We start from the raw sequence: 17637 nt of genomic DNA on the forward strand, positions 1-17637 counted from the left end.
GCCTTTATGCAGGTTGAGTGTCTTTTGCTTAGAAAATCATCTTCTGTAGGGGGGTAACTGCTTGTCCTTAACTTAGACCTTCCTGGTTGTTAATCAGAACTCAGGGAGGTGGGACCCCTCACTGTCTTGTGCCCATTGAAACCATCATGGCCATTGCCTGCCTCTCTTGCCTGTCTCTCTCTCCCTTTCTCTGCCCTGTGACCTTATGTTGAGCTGGGAGCCAGTAGCCAGTGACTATTTTTATTTTATAGAGCATTTCTCCATATATAACCTGTTACAAATATTCACTTATTTCATCTGCATAGCAACTCTATAATTGGGACTATTATTATTATTCCCATTTTGCAGATGAGGAAACTGAGGCAGGTTTCTTCTTCTGTACAACTGAGGAGGTTCATTAACTTGATGGAGCTGGGAGTCTAAGGCTCCTAAGTCCAGCTGCTGGACTCAGCTGCCAAGCAAACACAAGTGCCTTTGGGGCCCAGGACTCCTCATGATGAGGAAGGGAGCCCCGTGGGTGTGGACAAACAGGAGAGTGAGCACCTGGTTCTAATGGGGAGCTGCAGTTCTGCTCTGTCATGGCTGCACCAAATGCAGGTCCTGTGTCTGCAGGTCTTTACCTTCTCCCTCCAGAAAACTCAGAAGTGGATGTTTTAAAAAACTTTGAGTGTTCTTGATTTCTAAATGTTGGCATTTTTACAAAATAACTGATAACTGGGTGGTCCCCAGACCATCTGGTGAGAGGACAGTCACAGTGATCTGTGTCCCCCTGCTCAGATCATCATTTCTCTCAGTCCAGCTGGGAGTCCAGTCCCAGCGTTTCCATTTACCATCTGCTCTGTGACATCGGTGTTTGATCTAACCTCTCTGTTCTGTTTCCTCATCCGTGGGGTTGACCACGCAGCTTACTGTGTAAACCCAGATCCTTTGAGTGTGAAAGAGGGACACAGGCTGGGTGGGATGCTGGGTTCCATCCCAGGATCCCTGGGTGTGTGGCACCCAGCTTACTTGTAATATGGAAATAACAACCACCACCACTACCTCAACCATGAGTAGCTGCTCCAACGTCAAAGGGATAATGGGTGTGAAAATGCTGTGTAAAATTTTAAATGCCATACAGTTGATGGGATTTACAATTAATGAAAATAGTATAAGTTACACTAGTAACCTCCTTCATTTATTGAATGCTTAGCAGCATATACACATTACCCATTTTGTAAGGTAGACACTCTTGTTATCCCCATCCTATGGTTGAGGAAATGGAGGCTCAGAGAGGTGCAGTGACTTGACAACCATCACACAGCCAATGAGTGGCAGCTCAGTCTAAGCGAGCCCATACTCTCAAAATATGGCTCTGCTGTCTCCCAGTGGCTGATGTCTCCTTGAGACTGACTGAGTCTCTTCAAAATAATGCTGATGGTTTTTGTTCCCCAGAAGGTTTATTAAGGGCCTGGATGGCAGTTATTTGCTGTCAGGTGGCATTTCAGCAGCCCCTAGAGACAGCTAGAAAAAGGCATGCCGGGCTATGGCTTTCAGTCTGTTGGGAGGTCTGTGGGCCCTCAAGGATATGTGCCAAGTGTCCCTTAGAGGTGGGACAAAGAATAGGACCCCACCCTTCACCCACCAGGGCCAGCTCCTCCTCTCAGTTTGGGGCCACTGACCTCTGCATGCCAGCCTCCACCCTCATGCTGCCTGTTGACCCTTGAGCACCAGCCCCGCCCAACCTGCTTAGTTTTTATTCCCAAACTGAAAGAATGATCCCTGCTTTCCCTGTCTGTGGCCTTATTGGTGATGATGAGATCATAGCTGCAAAGGCACTCTGAGCTCCCTGGAGCAGGGAAGGGTGAATACAAATTGCTGTTATTTTTACTAAAAGCATAATTCTTTTTTTTTTTTGGCGGTACGCTGGCCTCTCACTGTTGTGGCCTCTCCCGTTGCGGAGCACAGGCTCCGGACGCGCAGGCCCAGCGGCCATGGCTCACGGGCCCAGCCGCTCTGCGGCATGTGGCATCTTCCTGAACCGGGGCACGAACCCGTGTCCCCTGCATCGGCAGGCGGACTCTCAACCACTGCGCCACCAGGGAAGCCCTAAAAGCATAATTCTAATTCAAGATTTTAGGTGGAGCCATGTCAGCTCCTGGTATCCTTTCTGAAGCTCCTTGGCCTACCTCTGAGGAAAGACCCTCCAGCTGCCCTTTCCCCTTTCTTCTCAGGGTGGACTCTTGATTTCTAAGGGGTTGGGCCTCCAACCTTTACACCATACCCTCAAATGTCCCTTTAGGAAAATCAAATATCTACATGCACTACTGACTACTGCTTACGTGAAAGGTCCCCCCCGCCCCGCTTTTTTTTTTTTTTTTTTTTTTGCGGTATGCGGGCCTCTCACTGTTGTGGCCTCTCCCGTTGCGGAGCGCAGGCTCAGCGGCCATGGCTCACGGGCCCAGCCGCTCCACGGCATGTGGGATCTTCCCGGACCGGGGCACGAACCCGTGTCCCGTGCATCGGCAGGCGGACTCTCAACCACTGCACCACCAGGGAAGCCCTCCCCCCTCTTTTAAAGTGCTTCAAAGTGGCAAAGCATTGGTTTAGAGTTGAAACTTGAGACAGTAACTAATTGACAGAGAGGTTGGGCAGACAAGAGCAGAGAAACCTAAGAATGCTAGGTACCTTCTGCAACCCTCAGAGGTCCAGGCATATAGAGCAGACTCAACAAATATGTGCCGAGGGAAAGAACACAAACTGGGAGATATCCAGCAGGAAGCTGGGATACCTACTATCTGGCATTCCTCATTCCTGTACCCAGGGAAGCCATCACTAGTTGACCACAGACTCTTAGAGCTACAAAGGCTCTTAGAGACCAATTCATCAGATTCCCACTCTCAAGAGTTGGGAAAATGAAAGAACAAGAGGGGATGGGTGTACTTGCCTCTACATACATCCCTATGGTTATTCAGTGCCAGAATCTGAACCTAGTCTAGTAGTGATCTCATCCATTATGGCTCATGGTACCACCCTCTGGGCTCAACGTTCTACTCTCTGGCTTTGCCGCCTGAGTTATCTTTTTTGTTTGTTTTTTCTTTTTTTAAATGGAAATTATCACATGTTTGCAGCTGAGTAATTTTATTAGCCTATTTCCTGCCTGTAGAATTTGGGGGGTTCCTCAGCCTTCTTCCATCTCCTTTTTGGTCCAAGCTGGCAGTGTTTCTGCTGGTATAAAATTTTCAAGAAGCTTGTGGGTCTCCCGTGTATGTCATGGGGGATCTACGCCGTTAGACAAGAGGTCCCTACATAGATTTTTTTCTAGATAATCTGATCTCTACTTTTGGCTTCTTCTGGGATGGCTCCAGGGAAATGCCCCCAAATTTCCTAGATGTTCTCTGCTTTGACATAGAGGATATGTGAGTCACATTCTTAATCTCTTCAAAGAGTCTTTTGTGTTACTGAGTGTTCCAACCTTTTGATTCTTCTGAGATATTAGCAAAATGTATAGTTACACCCTCAGTCTTTTCCCTAGAGCATGATTTGCTGATAGTGAATCTCTTAATTATAATGTCTTTTGCAATTTGGTTAGGCTGAGAATTTCCAAAATCATCAATTCCTGGTTCTTTTTGCATAACAGTTCTTCTCTCAATCCATCTCTTTCCTCTCCACTAAAAGCAGCAAGAAGAAAACAGGCCATACCTTCAATATGTTGCTTGGAAATCCCCTCAGCTAAATATCCATTTTTATCCATCACAAGTCCTGTTTTCCACATAACTGTGGGACATGATTCCCTAAAGCTTCCTGGCACTGTATAACAAGGATCCCTTTCTTCCAGTTTCCAATATCAAGTTCCTCATCTTCTAAGCCCTCACCATCAGTGCCTTTAATGTGTGCCTTTAATGTTCATGTTTCTCTTATCCATTTGTTCATGATGATTTAGGTATTTTTTACGGTGACTTAGGTTTTCTCAAATGTACTCCTTACTTCCTTTTGAGTCTTCACTAACAGAGTCAGTTTTTCTATGAATAATCTTTTTTTTTTTTTTTTTTTTGCGGTACGCGGGCCTCTCACTGCTGTGGCCTCTCCCGTTGTGGAGCACAGGCTCCGGACGCGCAGGCTCAGCAGCCATGGCTCACGGGCTTAGTTGCTCCACGGCATGTGGGATCCTCCCAGACCGGGGCACGAACCTGTGTCCCCTGCATCGGCAGGTGGACTCTCAACCACTGCGCCACCCGGGAAGCCCTATGAATAATCTTTTAAAGGCAATATAGGCTTTTTCTACCACACTCCTGAAAATTCTTCTAGTCGCTGCCCAATTCCAAAGCCACTTCCGCACTTTTCAGGTATTTGTAATAGCATCACCCCTCTCTTGGTACCAATATCTGTATTCGTTTTCTATTGCTGCTGTAACAAATTAGCATGGACTTAACCGGCTTAAAACAAGAACAAATTATTATATCATAGTTCTGTAAATCCGAAGTCTGACATGGATCTCACTGGGCTAAAACCGCAGGGCTGTGTTCCTTTCTGAAGGCTCTGGAGAGAATCTGTTTTCATGCCTTTCCCATTTTTTAGAGTCTGCCCACATTCCTTGGCTTGTGGCCCCCTTCCATCTTTGAAGCCAACAATTGTGTCACTCTGACTTCCTCTTTTGCCTCCCTCCTCTGCATTAAGGACCCTTTTGATTACATTGGGCTCTCCCAGGTAATTTAGTATAATCTCTTTATCCGAAGGTCATCTAATTGGCATCCTTAATTCTATCTGCAACCTTAATTCACCTTTGCCATGTAATGTAACATATTCCTAGGTTCTGGGGATTAGGATATGAACATCTTGTTGTGGGGGGCATTACCTTGCCTACCACAACCTCTGCACAGATTATTTAAGCATCCTGCTCTGTCTGCCACCAAGTGAGGCAAGAGGCCAGCTACATTCATTGGTGCTTGGCATCAGAGCCAGCCTCGGGTAATCCAGCTTGGTAAAGCCAGCCACCGACTCTGCCCACTTTGGGACATGTCTTTGTCTTTGTGGCGGGTGGGGTTATATAGTGTGAGGACCTCTTCTTGGCTGTCCTTGAGTTGTAGGGGTTGGTACTGAGCAGCTTCTGCAGTGGGGCAGGCCCTGAACCGGCACTCAGGGCCTGGAGAGGCAGTGTAGTCTAGTGGCTAGTGAGTGGATTTGGGGTGGGGGTAGTGGTACATTTGCCACTTGGTAACTCCATGTGCTCAGAAAGTTGCTTTCCTTCTTGGAGTCTCAGTTTGCACGGTTAGAAAGAAGGGGATGTAATAGCACCTACCTCATAGCGATATTGTGAGAATCAAACGAGAAAATGCTGGCAAAGGATCTGGTTTATAGAAAATGTTCCATAAATAGTAACTACTGTGGTTTTTATGAGTTTAGTTCTGGATCTGTCTGCTCCTGCTCTGTGGCCTCTGTTTCCCCGTCTGTGTTAAATAAGATGAGTGATGGCCCGTTAACTTCCTCTTGCCTCCCCTCCCCCTTGCACTGATCCTACATGTGTGCATATAACTGAGTTGCAGAGTATTCTGGGATGGATGGCCAGCTTTGTCACCTGGTAAGAGGTAAGGACCACGACAGGCACTCGTGTCGCCTTCTTGTCAGTGGGCCCCCCTGGGCCTAGTTTGAGTCTGGATGCTGCCTCTGGGGGCTGAGTCCCTGGTAGGCATGGAGACAGTGAGGATGCCCCACCCAGCTGGGAGCTCTGGCCTGGCAGCTTCCGTCTCCTACTGGGCCTTCATACCATGGGATCCAGGACCCCACTCTGGTCCAGGGGTTAACTGTGCTGGGCCTCTCAGGAAGCTCACACCACAGTTTACTGGAAGCAGCCCCAGGAAAAGGCCTCAGAGATTGCCCAGTCCAGCCGTGTCACAGAGGCAGAAGTACTCCCACCCTCCCAGCAACAGAGTGACCTCTGGGATTGAGTTTTTCACAGATCCAGGCTCCCCACAGATCCCTCTGCTACACCAGGTTTACGGGGAGCGCAGAGAGACAGATGGGTAGAGATTTGAAGTTTCCTAAGAAGAGATCAACAATTCACCCAGATGTTCCTCCAGCTGAATTTGCATCGTTTCATGTCTGGAAGCCACCTGTCTGGTCCTGGCTGCCTCTGTGGGAAGTGCAGTCAGTGGTGTGTCCTGAAGCACATTCATGTCTTGCAGCTTTTGTCACCTCAGGCTCTGGGGAGCATTGATCTGCCCTCCCAGGATGCCCGGGCTGCTTTGTGCCCACTTTGGGTGGACCTCACCATCAGCAGGGTTGGACCTGCTGACCCTTATGCCTGGCTGGAGACCCCTCTCTAGACTATAACACAGTTCCACAGTACCTGTCAAATGCTGTTGTCTCTGCTTGAACTACAGGATTTTGGTGATCCTGCCCTAAAGCCTCCTTTTCAGAGGGGATGCACAGTTCCCTTCTCGAAAGAGAAAACCTGATGGTTAAAGGCTTCTTCTCTAGCACTGGGAATCAGGAGACCTCCTCCTCCAATTTGCTCCCCGCTCTTTGAACATTCCACTTGTGCACGCCCCTGCTCGTGGCAGACATTACCAATTGATTTCAGCACTAATTTCTTCTGAGCCCAGATAGGGCCTCAGAATCCTCCTGAACACAGTATTCGAGGTGACCACTAACAATTTACTGTCCCTGGAAGTTTTTTTCTCTCTCTGGGCCTCAGCTTCTTCCTCTATATCAAGTGGGATTGGCGTAGATGGTTCCTGAGTCTGGAGTCCTGTTTCTCCGAGCTTGGGGAAGGGCCACAGTTATTCCCATTCCTGGAATTCCCAATGGGAACAGAGGGGAGGCTCTACCTGGAGCACCATAGAGCTTTGTCTTGTGGGGAGGGAACTTGCCTCCATAGCAATCTTCATTTTCCCAAGGAATTGGGTGAATAGCAAGGAGACCTTTTGGGGCTTCGTGAGGAATTGTCGAGCCTTTTTGTGGCTATTATGGATGATTGGAATATTGTCCAAAATGACTTTTATATTCATCCAGAGGCTCAAATTCCAACTTCCCATATTACATGGAGGCAGCTGAAGGCCAGGTTTCCTGCTGGACTCTCTGTCCAGTGCTCTTTCCTCTGCCCCAGCGTGTCTCCCCCAGGCCCCTTGCTTGTCCCAAGTCTGCCTGCTATGCATGGTCTGGAGTATCCATGGGGCAGCGCCCAGGTTGGGTGCACTTGAGTGAGCCCTCAATCCCCAGCACAGTACCCCACACTGGGGGCACTTGTGGAGTTGATGGAAACTTCACTCCTGGGACTGCTCAGCTTTTGTCCCCTCTGGAGGCTGGTGGTCATTTTTATTCACTTGAATGGACCTGCCCATCCCAGGAATGTCCTAGAAACCTGGAGCTGCTTGGGCATTGGCTGTTTACACCTCCCCCCTCACTGTTCTTTTCAGAGCCGTTTATTCCTCTAGCACAACTTCAGTGACAGAGGGCTCCCTCCCTCCTCAGCCTGTGCCCCTCGCTGCAGGAAGGTCCCCCTTTCCGCTCACTCCTCTGGGCCTGTGGGCTAGCTACTCTCTCTCCTGCATCCAGGTACTTCCTCGGCAGCCCCGATCTTGATTCTCTGTGACTGGAGGAGCGTGGAGCTGAGAGTCCCAGCCATCCTGGGTGGCGGCCACTCTGCTCTGCCCAGACAAGGTGTGTCTGAGGCCACGTTGTCGTGGCTGTGGCCTCAGCCTGTGGAATTCACCAAGTGTGGCCATGTGAGCTTGGGGTCCACCTGACTCTTTCTGCCACTGATGTATCCTGAAGCCCAGTTAATGTTCTTTTTTCTACATAATTGAGTTTTTATCGAAATTCCTCCCCTCTTTTATGCTTATTTTCGTTCTCTTCCTGCAGCAGACTGCAAAAGCCCCATATAACCCATTTCCTATCAGGCCTTTTTCAGGATTAGTCCTTTTTAAATGACTTTAATTTCCTTTTTGAAAGTGATTTTTCTATGTACTTTGTTATATTTCTTTGTACTCATTCTAGGGGGAGGGGGAGGCCAAGGATCTGGCATTAGTCACTGGGTTTCCCTCCTGATATTCTCATGTGACAGTGCCCCCTCCCAAAGGAGAGAGGCAGGGCAGCATGGTGGGTGAAAGCACCGACTCAGAACCAACTAACTGGGTTTGAATCCTGGCTCTCCTGCCTGCAAGCTGTGTGGCTTTAGGCAAGTTACTCAACCTCTCTGTGCCTCAGTTTTCTCACCTGATCAGGGAAATACTCAATAATAATAATAGTGCCTATCTCATTGGGCTGTTGAGAGGACTGAATGGGTTAACACACGTAAAGCTTTTAAAAGAGTGCCTGGCACATAGTAGACTCTATCAAAGTATTCACTTGGACGTGAAAAGGTGCTTGGTCAAGCTGGACTTTCCTTGAAACTACCTTCTCCCTGAGCTCTGAAACATTCAAGTTGAAGGGGACCTTGGGGTTGCCTTCATCCTGTTTCTGCACCCCTTCCCTTTCTGCACATCTGCCTGAGGGCGTGTGCTGCACCGGCTGCACTGTGTGATGTCTAACAGTCAGCATGAGGGGAGTGTTGCCGCTGTAAGAAAAGGACCCCCCTTCATCTGCCGACCTCCCTGCCCATCCATCCTGAGTGTGCTGGCCCCAGTCATCTCTCCAGTCTGCTCCTAGAAGAGTAAGCTAAGTGCCCCCCAAACAAAATGCATTTGGAGGGATGGGGCGGCAGCAGTCAAGGTTAAACGTTGTTAAGGTAAAAGGCTTTAAACAGGGCAATCTGAGTTGGGTCTTTATTTGTCAACATGCCCGTTTCCCCTGATTGGATCTTTTCAGTTTAAGGAGCCTTATTTTCGTTTCAATTCAGATGATTATAATCTCAGCAGTTGCTCAGTTTGTTGTTCCCAGAATAATGTGCTTTGCTTTAGTTTTGAGACCTCTTTGCAGAAAAATAAAGCCAGCCAGGCAGCCCCGCAATGAACCTCGGGGACTGTGGTGCTGGGACAGGTTGCTGCTTCTTCTCAAAGACTGGGTGGGGTTGCAGGTGGAGCAGGGTGAGAGTAGACCCCACAATCCTGGTCAAACACCACTGGGACATCCGGCTGTGTGACTCAGGGCAGGTTACTCACCTCACTGAGCCTCAGCTTCCTCATCTCAAAAATGGGATGTTACCAGTGGGAGGATGAAAAGAGATTAATTGTGGTAATAGAAGCACTTAGCAGAGTGCTGGCACTTGGGACGTGCTCACTAAATGTAGCTGCTAATTTTATTAGCACTAGTGGTACTCATTTGTGCTAGTTATTATTATTGGCCAAATAGTGCTTTTGTTTATCAGTTTTATTGAAGTATAATTTGCATACCATATCATTCATTTGTTTTAAGTGAGCAATTCAGTGACTTTTAAGTAAATTCACAGAGCTGTGCAGTCCTCACCGCAGTCCAGCTTTCAGGCATTTCCATGATCTCAGAAGGATGCCTCTTGCCCATTTGCAGTCAATCCCTGCTCCCTCCTCTGGCCTCAGGCAATCACTAATCTGCTTTCTGTCTCTACAGATGTGCCTGGCCTGGACAGTTCATGTACATGGAATAAGAGTGCTTCTTCACACTACGTTTTCTCATCCACCCCTCACAACACGTCCCTGTTTGCAGATGTGTGAGCTGACTCTGAGGGTTTAGAGGAACGCTTGTGGGGTGGACAGGTGAATGGAGAAGCAGGGTTCAAGTGCACGTGTCTGCTCTCATCCTCAGACAGCGTGACCGAAAGACGTGTCCGGGCTTGGTCTTTCCGGCAAGGCATCTTCCTTGCGCCCCTCCCCCATGAACTGGCCTGTCTTCCATTCGTCAGCCCTGCGAGCTCCAGCCAGCTTCTGTACCTCCCGGGCCTTGGGGGCCCCTCCCTGCAATGCAGACGATGGGCCATTCTGGTGGTCCTGTCAGGGCTCAAGGGAGAGCCAGCCCATGACTGCATGGGAGCTTGACACGGGGGTCCCTCTCCTGGTCTCACCTACTCAGGTGTAGTCTTGTATGACTGACCTGTGTCAAGGGGCCTGACTGTGGACAGGCCTGGTGCTGTCCTTCCCTGGGGGACGTCACTGTGGTTGTGCCTCAGTTTCCTCGTCTGTACAGTGGGAGGGGCCCTGGTTCCCGCCTCCTTCGTGGTTAGAACAGCCCTTAGCAGAGGTACACAGGAAGGGCTCCGTGGCAGCATGCGTGAGTCTGAGCTAAGACATCAAAATAATAAAAAGCTGGTGGAGCCCGGCCAGGGGGCGGGGGCGGAGCACGTCCCCCAGCTGCCCCAGCTCCAGCCATCTCTTCCCTTGGGTCCCTTTGTCTGCGCCCCGCGTAGCCCAGCTGGCAAGAGCTGGGAATTACCCGGCAGGGGCCGGGGCGCCTCCCACTGCATCTCATCTGAGGAGCTGGCAGCCCTGCGTCGTTCCCATCTGAAGGCCCTGTAATGTGAGGCTCCCAGGGGAGCGGGCGCCCTCACTTTGGGAGGCACCCTGCTCTGGGTTGGGTGACTGGGCTTCAGAGGCAGGGAGGCTGCTGGGAGATGCAGGACTCTGGGCCGGGAGCTTTGGAGAGCAGCATCCTTCCAGGCAGAGCTCTGCCAGCGGTGGCAGCTGGGGTCAGGCAGATCTTCACACGGTCGGGGCCAGAGGCCCCAGGGGGGCACCAGGGTGGTGCGTGGGCCCTAGGAGCAGGCTCTGAGTGACCCCGAAAGACCCTTTAGCCGGCCTTGCTTGTCTCTCCAAGTCTTGGGGTTGGCAGCTGTGAGAGCCTGGGGGTATGGGACCCGCGGTTTGAGCTGTGTCTCCGTGATGGTGTGTGTGTGTGTGTGTCTGCAGGTGAGTGTGCATGTATGTTCAAGCTTGTGTGTGCGTGTGGGAGTGATTGCAGGGGAATGGATATGTTTGTGTGAGAGTATGTGACTGTGTGTTATTGTGTGTGGGTATGAGTGTGTATGCCTGCATGTGTGTGAGTGTGTGTTGGTGTGTTGGAGTTCATGTGTGAGTTGTGGGAGTGACGTGTGACCTGTGTGTGTGTGAGTGTGTTTATGCGTGCAGGTGTGCGTGCCGGTGCCTGCCCAACCTCGGAATGTGGTCCCCCTGCCTTTCCCTTCTAGAGGGTCTGGGCTGCCTCTGGCCAAGAATTTCTGGGTTCCATCTGTGAGGCTTTTCCGAAGACTAAGCTGGCTTGGCTGGGGGCCGCAGAGGTGGGGGCCGTGGTCTGTTTCCTCGGGGGTTAGAAGAGCAAGGTCAGTGCAGTCGAGTCTGAGCCTTTGTTTGTCTCTCCCCTGCCCGTAGCAGCCTGCGGTCCGTTTCATTCATTATTAAGTCTTAAATCCACCCAACACGAAACTTGAGCCATGGAATTCACTCCCTGCTCAGGCTGGCTGGGTTCAACCCCCGCCGTGTCTTGGGAAACTTCACTGGTTTAATTTGCTGTGTCCGGTTTGCCTTTGTTTTTTCCAGAAATGGCCAACCCCTAGTGCGGAGGTGGCCCCTGTCCCTGGGGAGGGCGGGCCACATAGGGTGTCTGTGCAGGCCCCGTCCTCACACGCCACAGGGGATTTAAGAGCCCACTAGGCTCTGAGCTCTGTGGCCATCTGGGTCCTGGCCCCATCTCTGATCACCGCACCGTCGGGCCGTCACCCAGGGTCCTGAGCGAACTTGGGGCAAATCCAGGGGTGGAGGGGGAGCAAAGAACACGACCGCCCTTGGGGTGGTCTGGGCTGGGAACCCTGCAGCCCCTCTGCAAGTGCCCTTCGTTTACCCCCGTGTGTGCCCTCGGGGCTGATACCATGTGCCTGTCACTTCCGCCTCACATGTCTGTGTGCGCCTGAAGCAGCAGTTCCAGCTTTATCAGTCCCCCCTTCCCCACGGACTGTGGTGTGGCCGAATTCGTTAAAATGCGTTTTATTTTCTTGCAGAGTTTTGCTTACGTCCCATTGCACCAGGGGGATTTCCCCCACAGACTAGGGGTTGGAGGGGGAGTCAACCCCCGTGTCTTGATCAAGTGATGGGACTTACCTCCTTTGGGCCTATGGGACTGATGGTCTCTGAAGACATTTCAGGTGACTTTTTTTCCCAGGCTACACCCCCCACCCCCCATCAGGGAAGTGACTGAGACCTCACCTCCTGTTGGGGGGCTGGGTGCTGCATCCAGCAAGGTCCAGGAAGGTGTTGCCCAGGGGAGAGGCACGTCCCCTGCTTATCCTACCACCCTTCTTCCATCCCCTCTGCAGACTGGAAGGCACGCATGTCCACTTGCTTCCGGCCCCCCAGACTCCCTCCCCCCACTCCCCCTGCAGCAGCTGGCCAGCTGCACAGCCTCAGCCCGCGAGCTTTCAAGAAGCTGGCTCTGTCCTTGTTTCTCGCGGCCCTGGGAATTGCCTCTAATCTCTCTTCTGCCTTCCCTCTGCAGATGGTGACGACGACCCACAGCTCTCCTGGGTGGCCTCGTCTCCCTCCAGCAAGGATGTTGCGTCACCCACGCAGATGATCGGAGATGGGTGTGACCTGGGCCTGGGTGAGGAGGAAGGGGGCACGGGCCTGCCGTACCCTTGCCAGTTCTGCGACAAGTCCTTCATCCGCCTGAGCTACTTGAAGAGGCACGAGCAGATCCACAGCGACAAGCTGCCGTTCAAGTGCACCTACTGCAGCCGCCTCTTCAAGCACAAGAGGAGCCGCGACCGGCACATCAAGCTGCACACGGGCGACAAGAAGTACCACTGTCACGAGTGCGAGGCGGCCTTCTCCCGCAGCGACCACCTGAAGATCCACCTGAAGACCCACAGCTCCAGCAAGCCCTTCAAGTGCACCGTCTGCAAGCGCGGCTTCTCCTCCACCAGCTCGCTGCAGAGCCACATGCAGGCCCACAAGAAGAACAAGGAGCACCTGGCCAAGTCGGAGAAGGAGGCCAAGAAGGACGACTTCATGTGCGACTACTGCGAGGACACCTTCAGCCAGACTGAGGAGCTGGAGAAGCACGTGCTCACCCGCCACCCCCAGCTCTCCGAGAAGGCCGACCTGCAGTGCATCCACTGCCCCGAGGTCTTCGTCGACGAGAACGCGCTGCTTGCCCACATCCACCAAGCCCACGCCAACCAGAAACACAAGTGCCCCATGTGCCCCGAGCAGTTCTCCTCGGTGGAGGGCGTCTACTGCCACCTGGACAGCCACCGGCAGCCCGACTCCAGCAACCACAGCGTCAGCCCCGACCCCGTGCTGGGCAGCGTGGCCTCCATGAGCAGCGCCACTCCAGACTCCAGCGCCTCCGTGGAGCGAGGCTCCACGCCGGACTCCACCTTGAAGCCGCTGCGGGGCCAGAAGAAGATGCGGGATGACGGGCAGGGCTGGTCCAAGGTGGTCTACAGCTGCCCCTATTGCTCCAAGCGGGACTTTAACAGCCTGGCCGTGCTGGAGATCCACCTGAAGACCATCCACGCGGATAAGCCACAGCAGAGCCACACGTGTCAGATCTGCCTAGACTCCATGCCCACCCTCTACAACCTCAACGAGCACGTCCGCAAGCTGCACAAGAACCACGCCTACCCCGTAATGCAGTTCAGTAACATCTCCGCCTTCCACTGCAACTACTGCCCCGAGATGTTCGCCGACATCAACAGCCTGCAGGAGCACATCCGCGTCTCCCACTGCGGCCCCAACGCCAACCCACCCGACGGCAGTAATGCCTTCTTCTGCAACCAGTGCTCCATGGGCTTCCTGACCGAGTCCTCCCTCACGGAGCACATCCAGCAGGCCCACTGCAGCGTCGGCAGCGCCAAGCTGGAGTCCCCGGTCGTGCAGCCCGCGCAGTCCTTCATGGAGGTCTATTCCTGCCCCTACTGCACCAACTCGCCCATCTTCGGCTCCATCCTGAAGCTCACCAAGCACATCAAGGAGAACCACAAGAACATCCCGCTGGCCCACAGCAAGAAGTCCAAGGCGGAGCAGAGCCCGGTCTCGTCCGACGTGGAGGTGTCTTCCCCGAAGCGGCAGCGGCTTTCGGTGAGCGCCAACTCCATCTCCAACGGCGAGTATCCCTGTAATCAGTGCGACCTCAAGTTCTCCAACTTCGAGAGCTTCCAGACGCACCTGAAGCTGCACCTGGAGCTGCTGCTGCGCAAGCAGGCGTGCCCCCAGTGCAAAGAGGACTTTGACTCCCAGGAATCCCTCCTGCAGCACCTGACGGTGCACTACATGACCACGTCGACCCACTACGTGTGCGAGAGCTGCGACAAGCAGTTCTCCTCGGTGGACGACCTGCAGAAGCACCTGCTGGACATGCACACCTTCGTGCTCTACCACTGCACCCTGTGTCAGGAGGTCTTTGACTCCAAGGTGTCCATCCAGGTGCACCTGGCGGTGAAGCACAGCAACGAGAAGAAGATGTACCGCTGCACGGCCTGCAACTGGGACTTCCGCAAGGAGGCCGACCTGCAGGTGCACGTCAAACACAGCCACCTGGGCAACCCGGCCAAGGCACACAAGTGCATCTTCTGCGGGGAGACTTTCAGCACCGAAGTGGAGCTGCAGTGCCACATCACCACGCACAGCAAGAAGTACAACTGCAAGTTCTGCAGCAAGGCCTTCCACGCCATCATCCTGCTGGAGAAGCACCTGCGGGAGAAGCACTGCGTGTTCGACGCGGCCACCGAGAACGGCACGGCCAACGGGGTGCCCCCGGCTACCGCCAAGAAGGCCGAGCCGGCCGACCTGCAGGGCATGCTGCTGAAGAACCCCGAGGCGCCCAACAGCCACGAGGCGAGCGAGGATGATGTGGACGCGTCAGAACCCATGTACGGCTGCGATATCTGCGGGGCGGCCTACACCATGGAGGTGCTGCTGCAGAACCACAGGCTGCGGGACCACAACATCCGGCCAGGCGAGGACGACGGCTCCCGGAAGAAGGCTGAGTTCATCAAGGGCAGCCACAAGTGCAACGTGTGCTCACGGACTTTCTTCTCGGAGAATGGCCTCCGGGAGCACCTGCAGACGCACCGGGGCCCCGCCAAGCACTACATGTGCCCCATCTGTGGCGAGCGCTTCCCCTCGCTGCTGACGCTCACTGAGCACAAGGTGACCCACAGCAAGAGCCTGGACACGGGCACCTGCCGCATCTGCAAGATGCCCCTGCAGAGCGAGGAGGAGTTCATCGAGCACTGCCAGATGCACCCCGACCTGCGCAACTCCCTCACAGGCTTCCGCTGTGTGGTCTGCATGCAGACGGTCACCTCCACGCTGGAGCTCAAGATCCACGGCACCTTCCACATGCAGAAGCTGGCGGGCAGCTCGGCTGCGTCCTCCCCCAGCGGCCAGGGGCTGCAGAAGCTCTACAAGTGTGCCCTGTGCCTCAAGGAGTTTCGCAGCAAGCAGGACCTGGTGAAGCTCGACGTCAACGGGCTCCCCTATGGCCTCTGCGCCGGCTGCATGGCCCGCAGCTCCAACGGACAGGTGGGTGGCCTGGCCCCACCCGAGCCTGCCGACCGGCCCTGCGCCGGCCTCCGCTGCCCCGAGTGCAGCGTCAAGTTCGAGAGCGCCGAGGACCTGGAGAGCCACATGCAGGTGGACCACCGTGACCTCACTCCAGAGACCAGCGGGCCCCGGAAAGGCGCCCAGACATCGCCAGTGCCCCGGGTAAGTGCAGCCCACCCGAGCCTGGACCTTGCTCCTTGGGGCTCTGCTCATGCCCAGAGGAGCCCCCGTGCTGAGCTCTGTGTTGCCCGGGGGCGTTCCCTCTAGTAGCCCAGAGAAGCAGCGCCGTTGTGCAGCGGTTAAGCACATCTGATTGCAGTAGACGCTGAGTTCAAACCCCAGTGTTGCCATTTCCCTTCCTGTGTGACATGGCATTTTTCTTCCTGGGCCTCATTTGCCAAGTGCTCGTCTGTAAAATGGGAATAATGATTGTCTCGACTTCATAGAATTGTTATGAGAGGCCCCGTGGCATAATGTAGATAAAAGGCTGATGCAGTGAGTGCTCCCTCAGTGTTGGTGGTCATCTTGGTCATTGATCTGGGAGTGGACTTATTCACATGCTTATTGGGTCTTCTGGGGCAAGTCAGTCTGTTCTCTAGGCTTTAGATTTAGGAATCCTTTGACAATTTATGGAGATAATATACACATAAAGGGCTTGGAACCTGGCACTTAGGGCCCAGTCACGCTAGCAGTTATCACCAGCTGACACCGTTACCATCAACAGCATCACTATAGTCAGTGCAGTTGCTGGTACATAGAAGGCCCTAGGAATGTTCCCAGTTACTGTTATCGTAAATGACTGATTGATGATTGGTCAAAATTATCCTGTGCACCCTTTATTTTGGGGGTGCCTGGCAGCTAAGCAGAGTCAGAAACGGTCTCTGCCTTGGGGGCTACCAGATCGGGGGGAGCCGCAGGCCCATAACCAGTGGGTTTCAATGAGGCAGGGGAAGTCTGAGCTACTGGAGGGTCCACATGGGCCCTGGGAATGGTGACCAAGGGGCACCTGCCAGTGGGCCTGGAGGCTGCGTGACCCTCAGGTGTCAGAACGGGCCCGGGGATTCCCATCAAGTCTGTGTTGTCTGTTTCCAGACCGAGGAGGTGCCAGGCAGATCTCGGGGGTATCTTTCCCTGGAGGGCCACTGCTGGTACCACTGGCAGGGGGGCAGGATTTGGGGAAGGGCCACCTGCCACAGGTGCCTGCTAGAAGACAGGGATGTCTGCTGAGGGTGTTTCACTGTGGGATCAGAACTGGGGCCTGGAACTCCGGGATTTTGAGGGGGAGAGAGAGTGAGAGAATGGCTGGAGAGGCTGAAGGGAGAATCTGCAGTGGGGGCCCCTAAGGGGTCTCCTGGCCAGCTTTCCACAGAGGCCAGTGAGCCAGAGGCCCTGACCAAGATCACCCAGCTGCGGAGAGAAACGTCTGAATGAGGATAGAGCTGTGTGTCCAGCTGGGGCCTGAGGCCTCTCCTCAAAGCCCCGTCTGTAGCAGAGAGCTCCTTTTAGAGGTGATTGATCGGTTGATTAAATTTGTCCTGCGCGCCCATTATTTCTGGTGTGCCTGGCAGCCAAGGAGAGTCAGAAATGGACCACTTTCTTAAGGCCTTTTGACTGAGCAAAGCCTCTAGGTAAGGGGCCAGCGGTCACCCTTCAGAGGTCCTGGGCACAGTGCAGTCACGGCTGCCCAGCTCTGTCCCCCTGAGCCTCAGCTTGCTGCCAGCCAGTGTGGGTGAACCGGGGAGGATTTGGGCCCTGGAGTCAGATGGCCTGCGTTAAAATCTCCCCCTTCCAGTACCCACTTACGATTTGACCTCTCTGGGCTTCGGTCCTCACCTGTAAAGCCAGAGGGTAATAGTAATACCACTAGTAATAGCAATTGCAATAGTGTCTACCTCCAAAGCTGGCATCGCCTGAGAGGGACCGGGGGGTCGTTCTGCTTTTTTAACCAGCCTCTGCTCTGGTTGGCCGGTGCGTGTTCCTCCTCAGTTGTCAAATATTGTGACTGTTTCCCTGCTGACCTTAGTGTTTTGCCCTGAGGATTAAATGAGTAAAGACGTGCTGGGCATGTAGCAACCATCACTTGTTATTTTCCCGTTTATAATCACACCTCACATTTATTGAGGAATAAGGATGTGCCAGGCACATCCAGGCACTTTCTATCTATTTAATCCTTACAACACTCACTTTACAGATGAGGAAAAGGAGGCAAGGA

At 53.4% G+C, this 17637-nt stretch overlaps 1 protein-coding gene across 1 annotated transcript in view; it reads left to right on the forward strand.

Moving 5' to 3' along the window:
* The window catches only part of ZNF423 (zinc finger protein 423), a 339930-nt gene that overhangs the window by 182677 nt on the left and 139616 nt on the right, over nucleotides 1-17637 (forward strand). Inside the window, exon 4 of the mRNA XM_079724190.1 lies at nucleotides 12373-15587. Coding sequence (XP_079580316.1) covers nucleotides 12373-15587 — 3215 coding nt within the window. The remainder of the gene's footprint in view (nucleotides 1-12372; nucleotides 15588-17637) is intronic.

This window comes from Hyperoodon ampullatus, assembly GCF_949752795.1.
Source record: "Hyperoodon ampullatus genome assembly, chromosome: 18".
NCBI lineage: Eukaryota > Metazoa > Chordata > Mammalia > Artiodactyla > Ziphiidae > Hyperoodon > Hyperoodon ampullatus.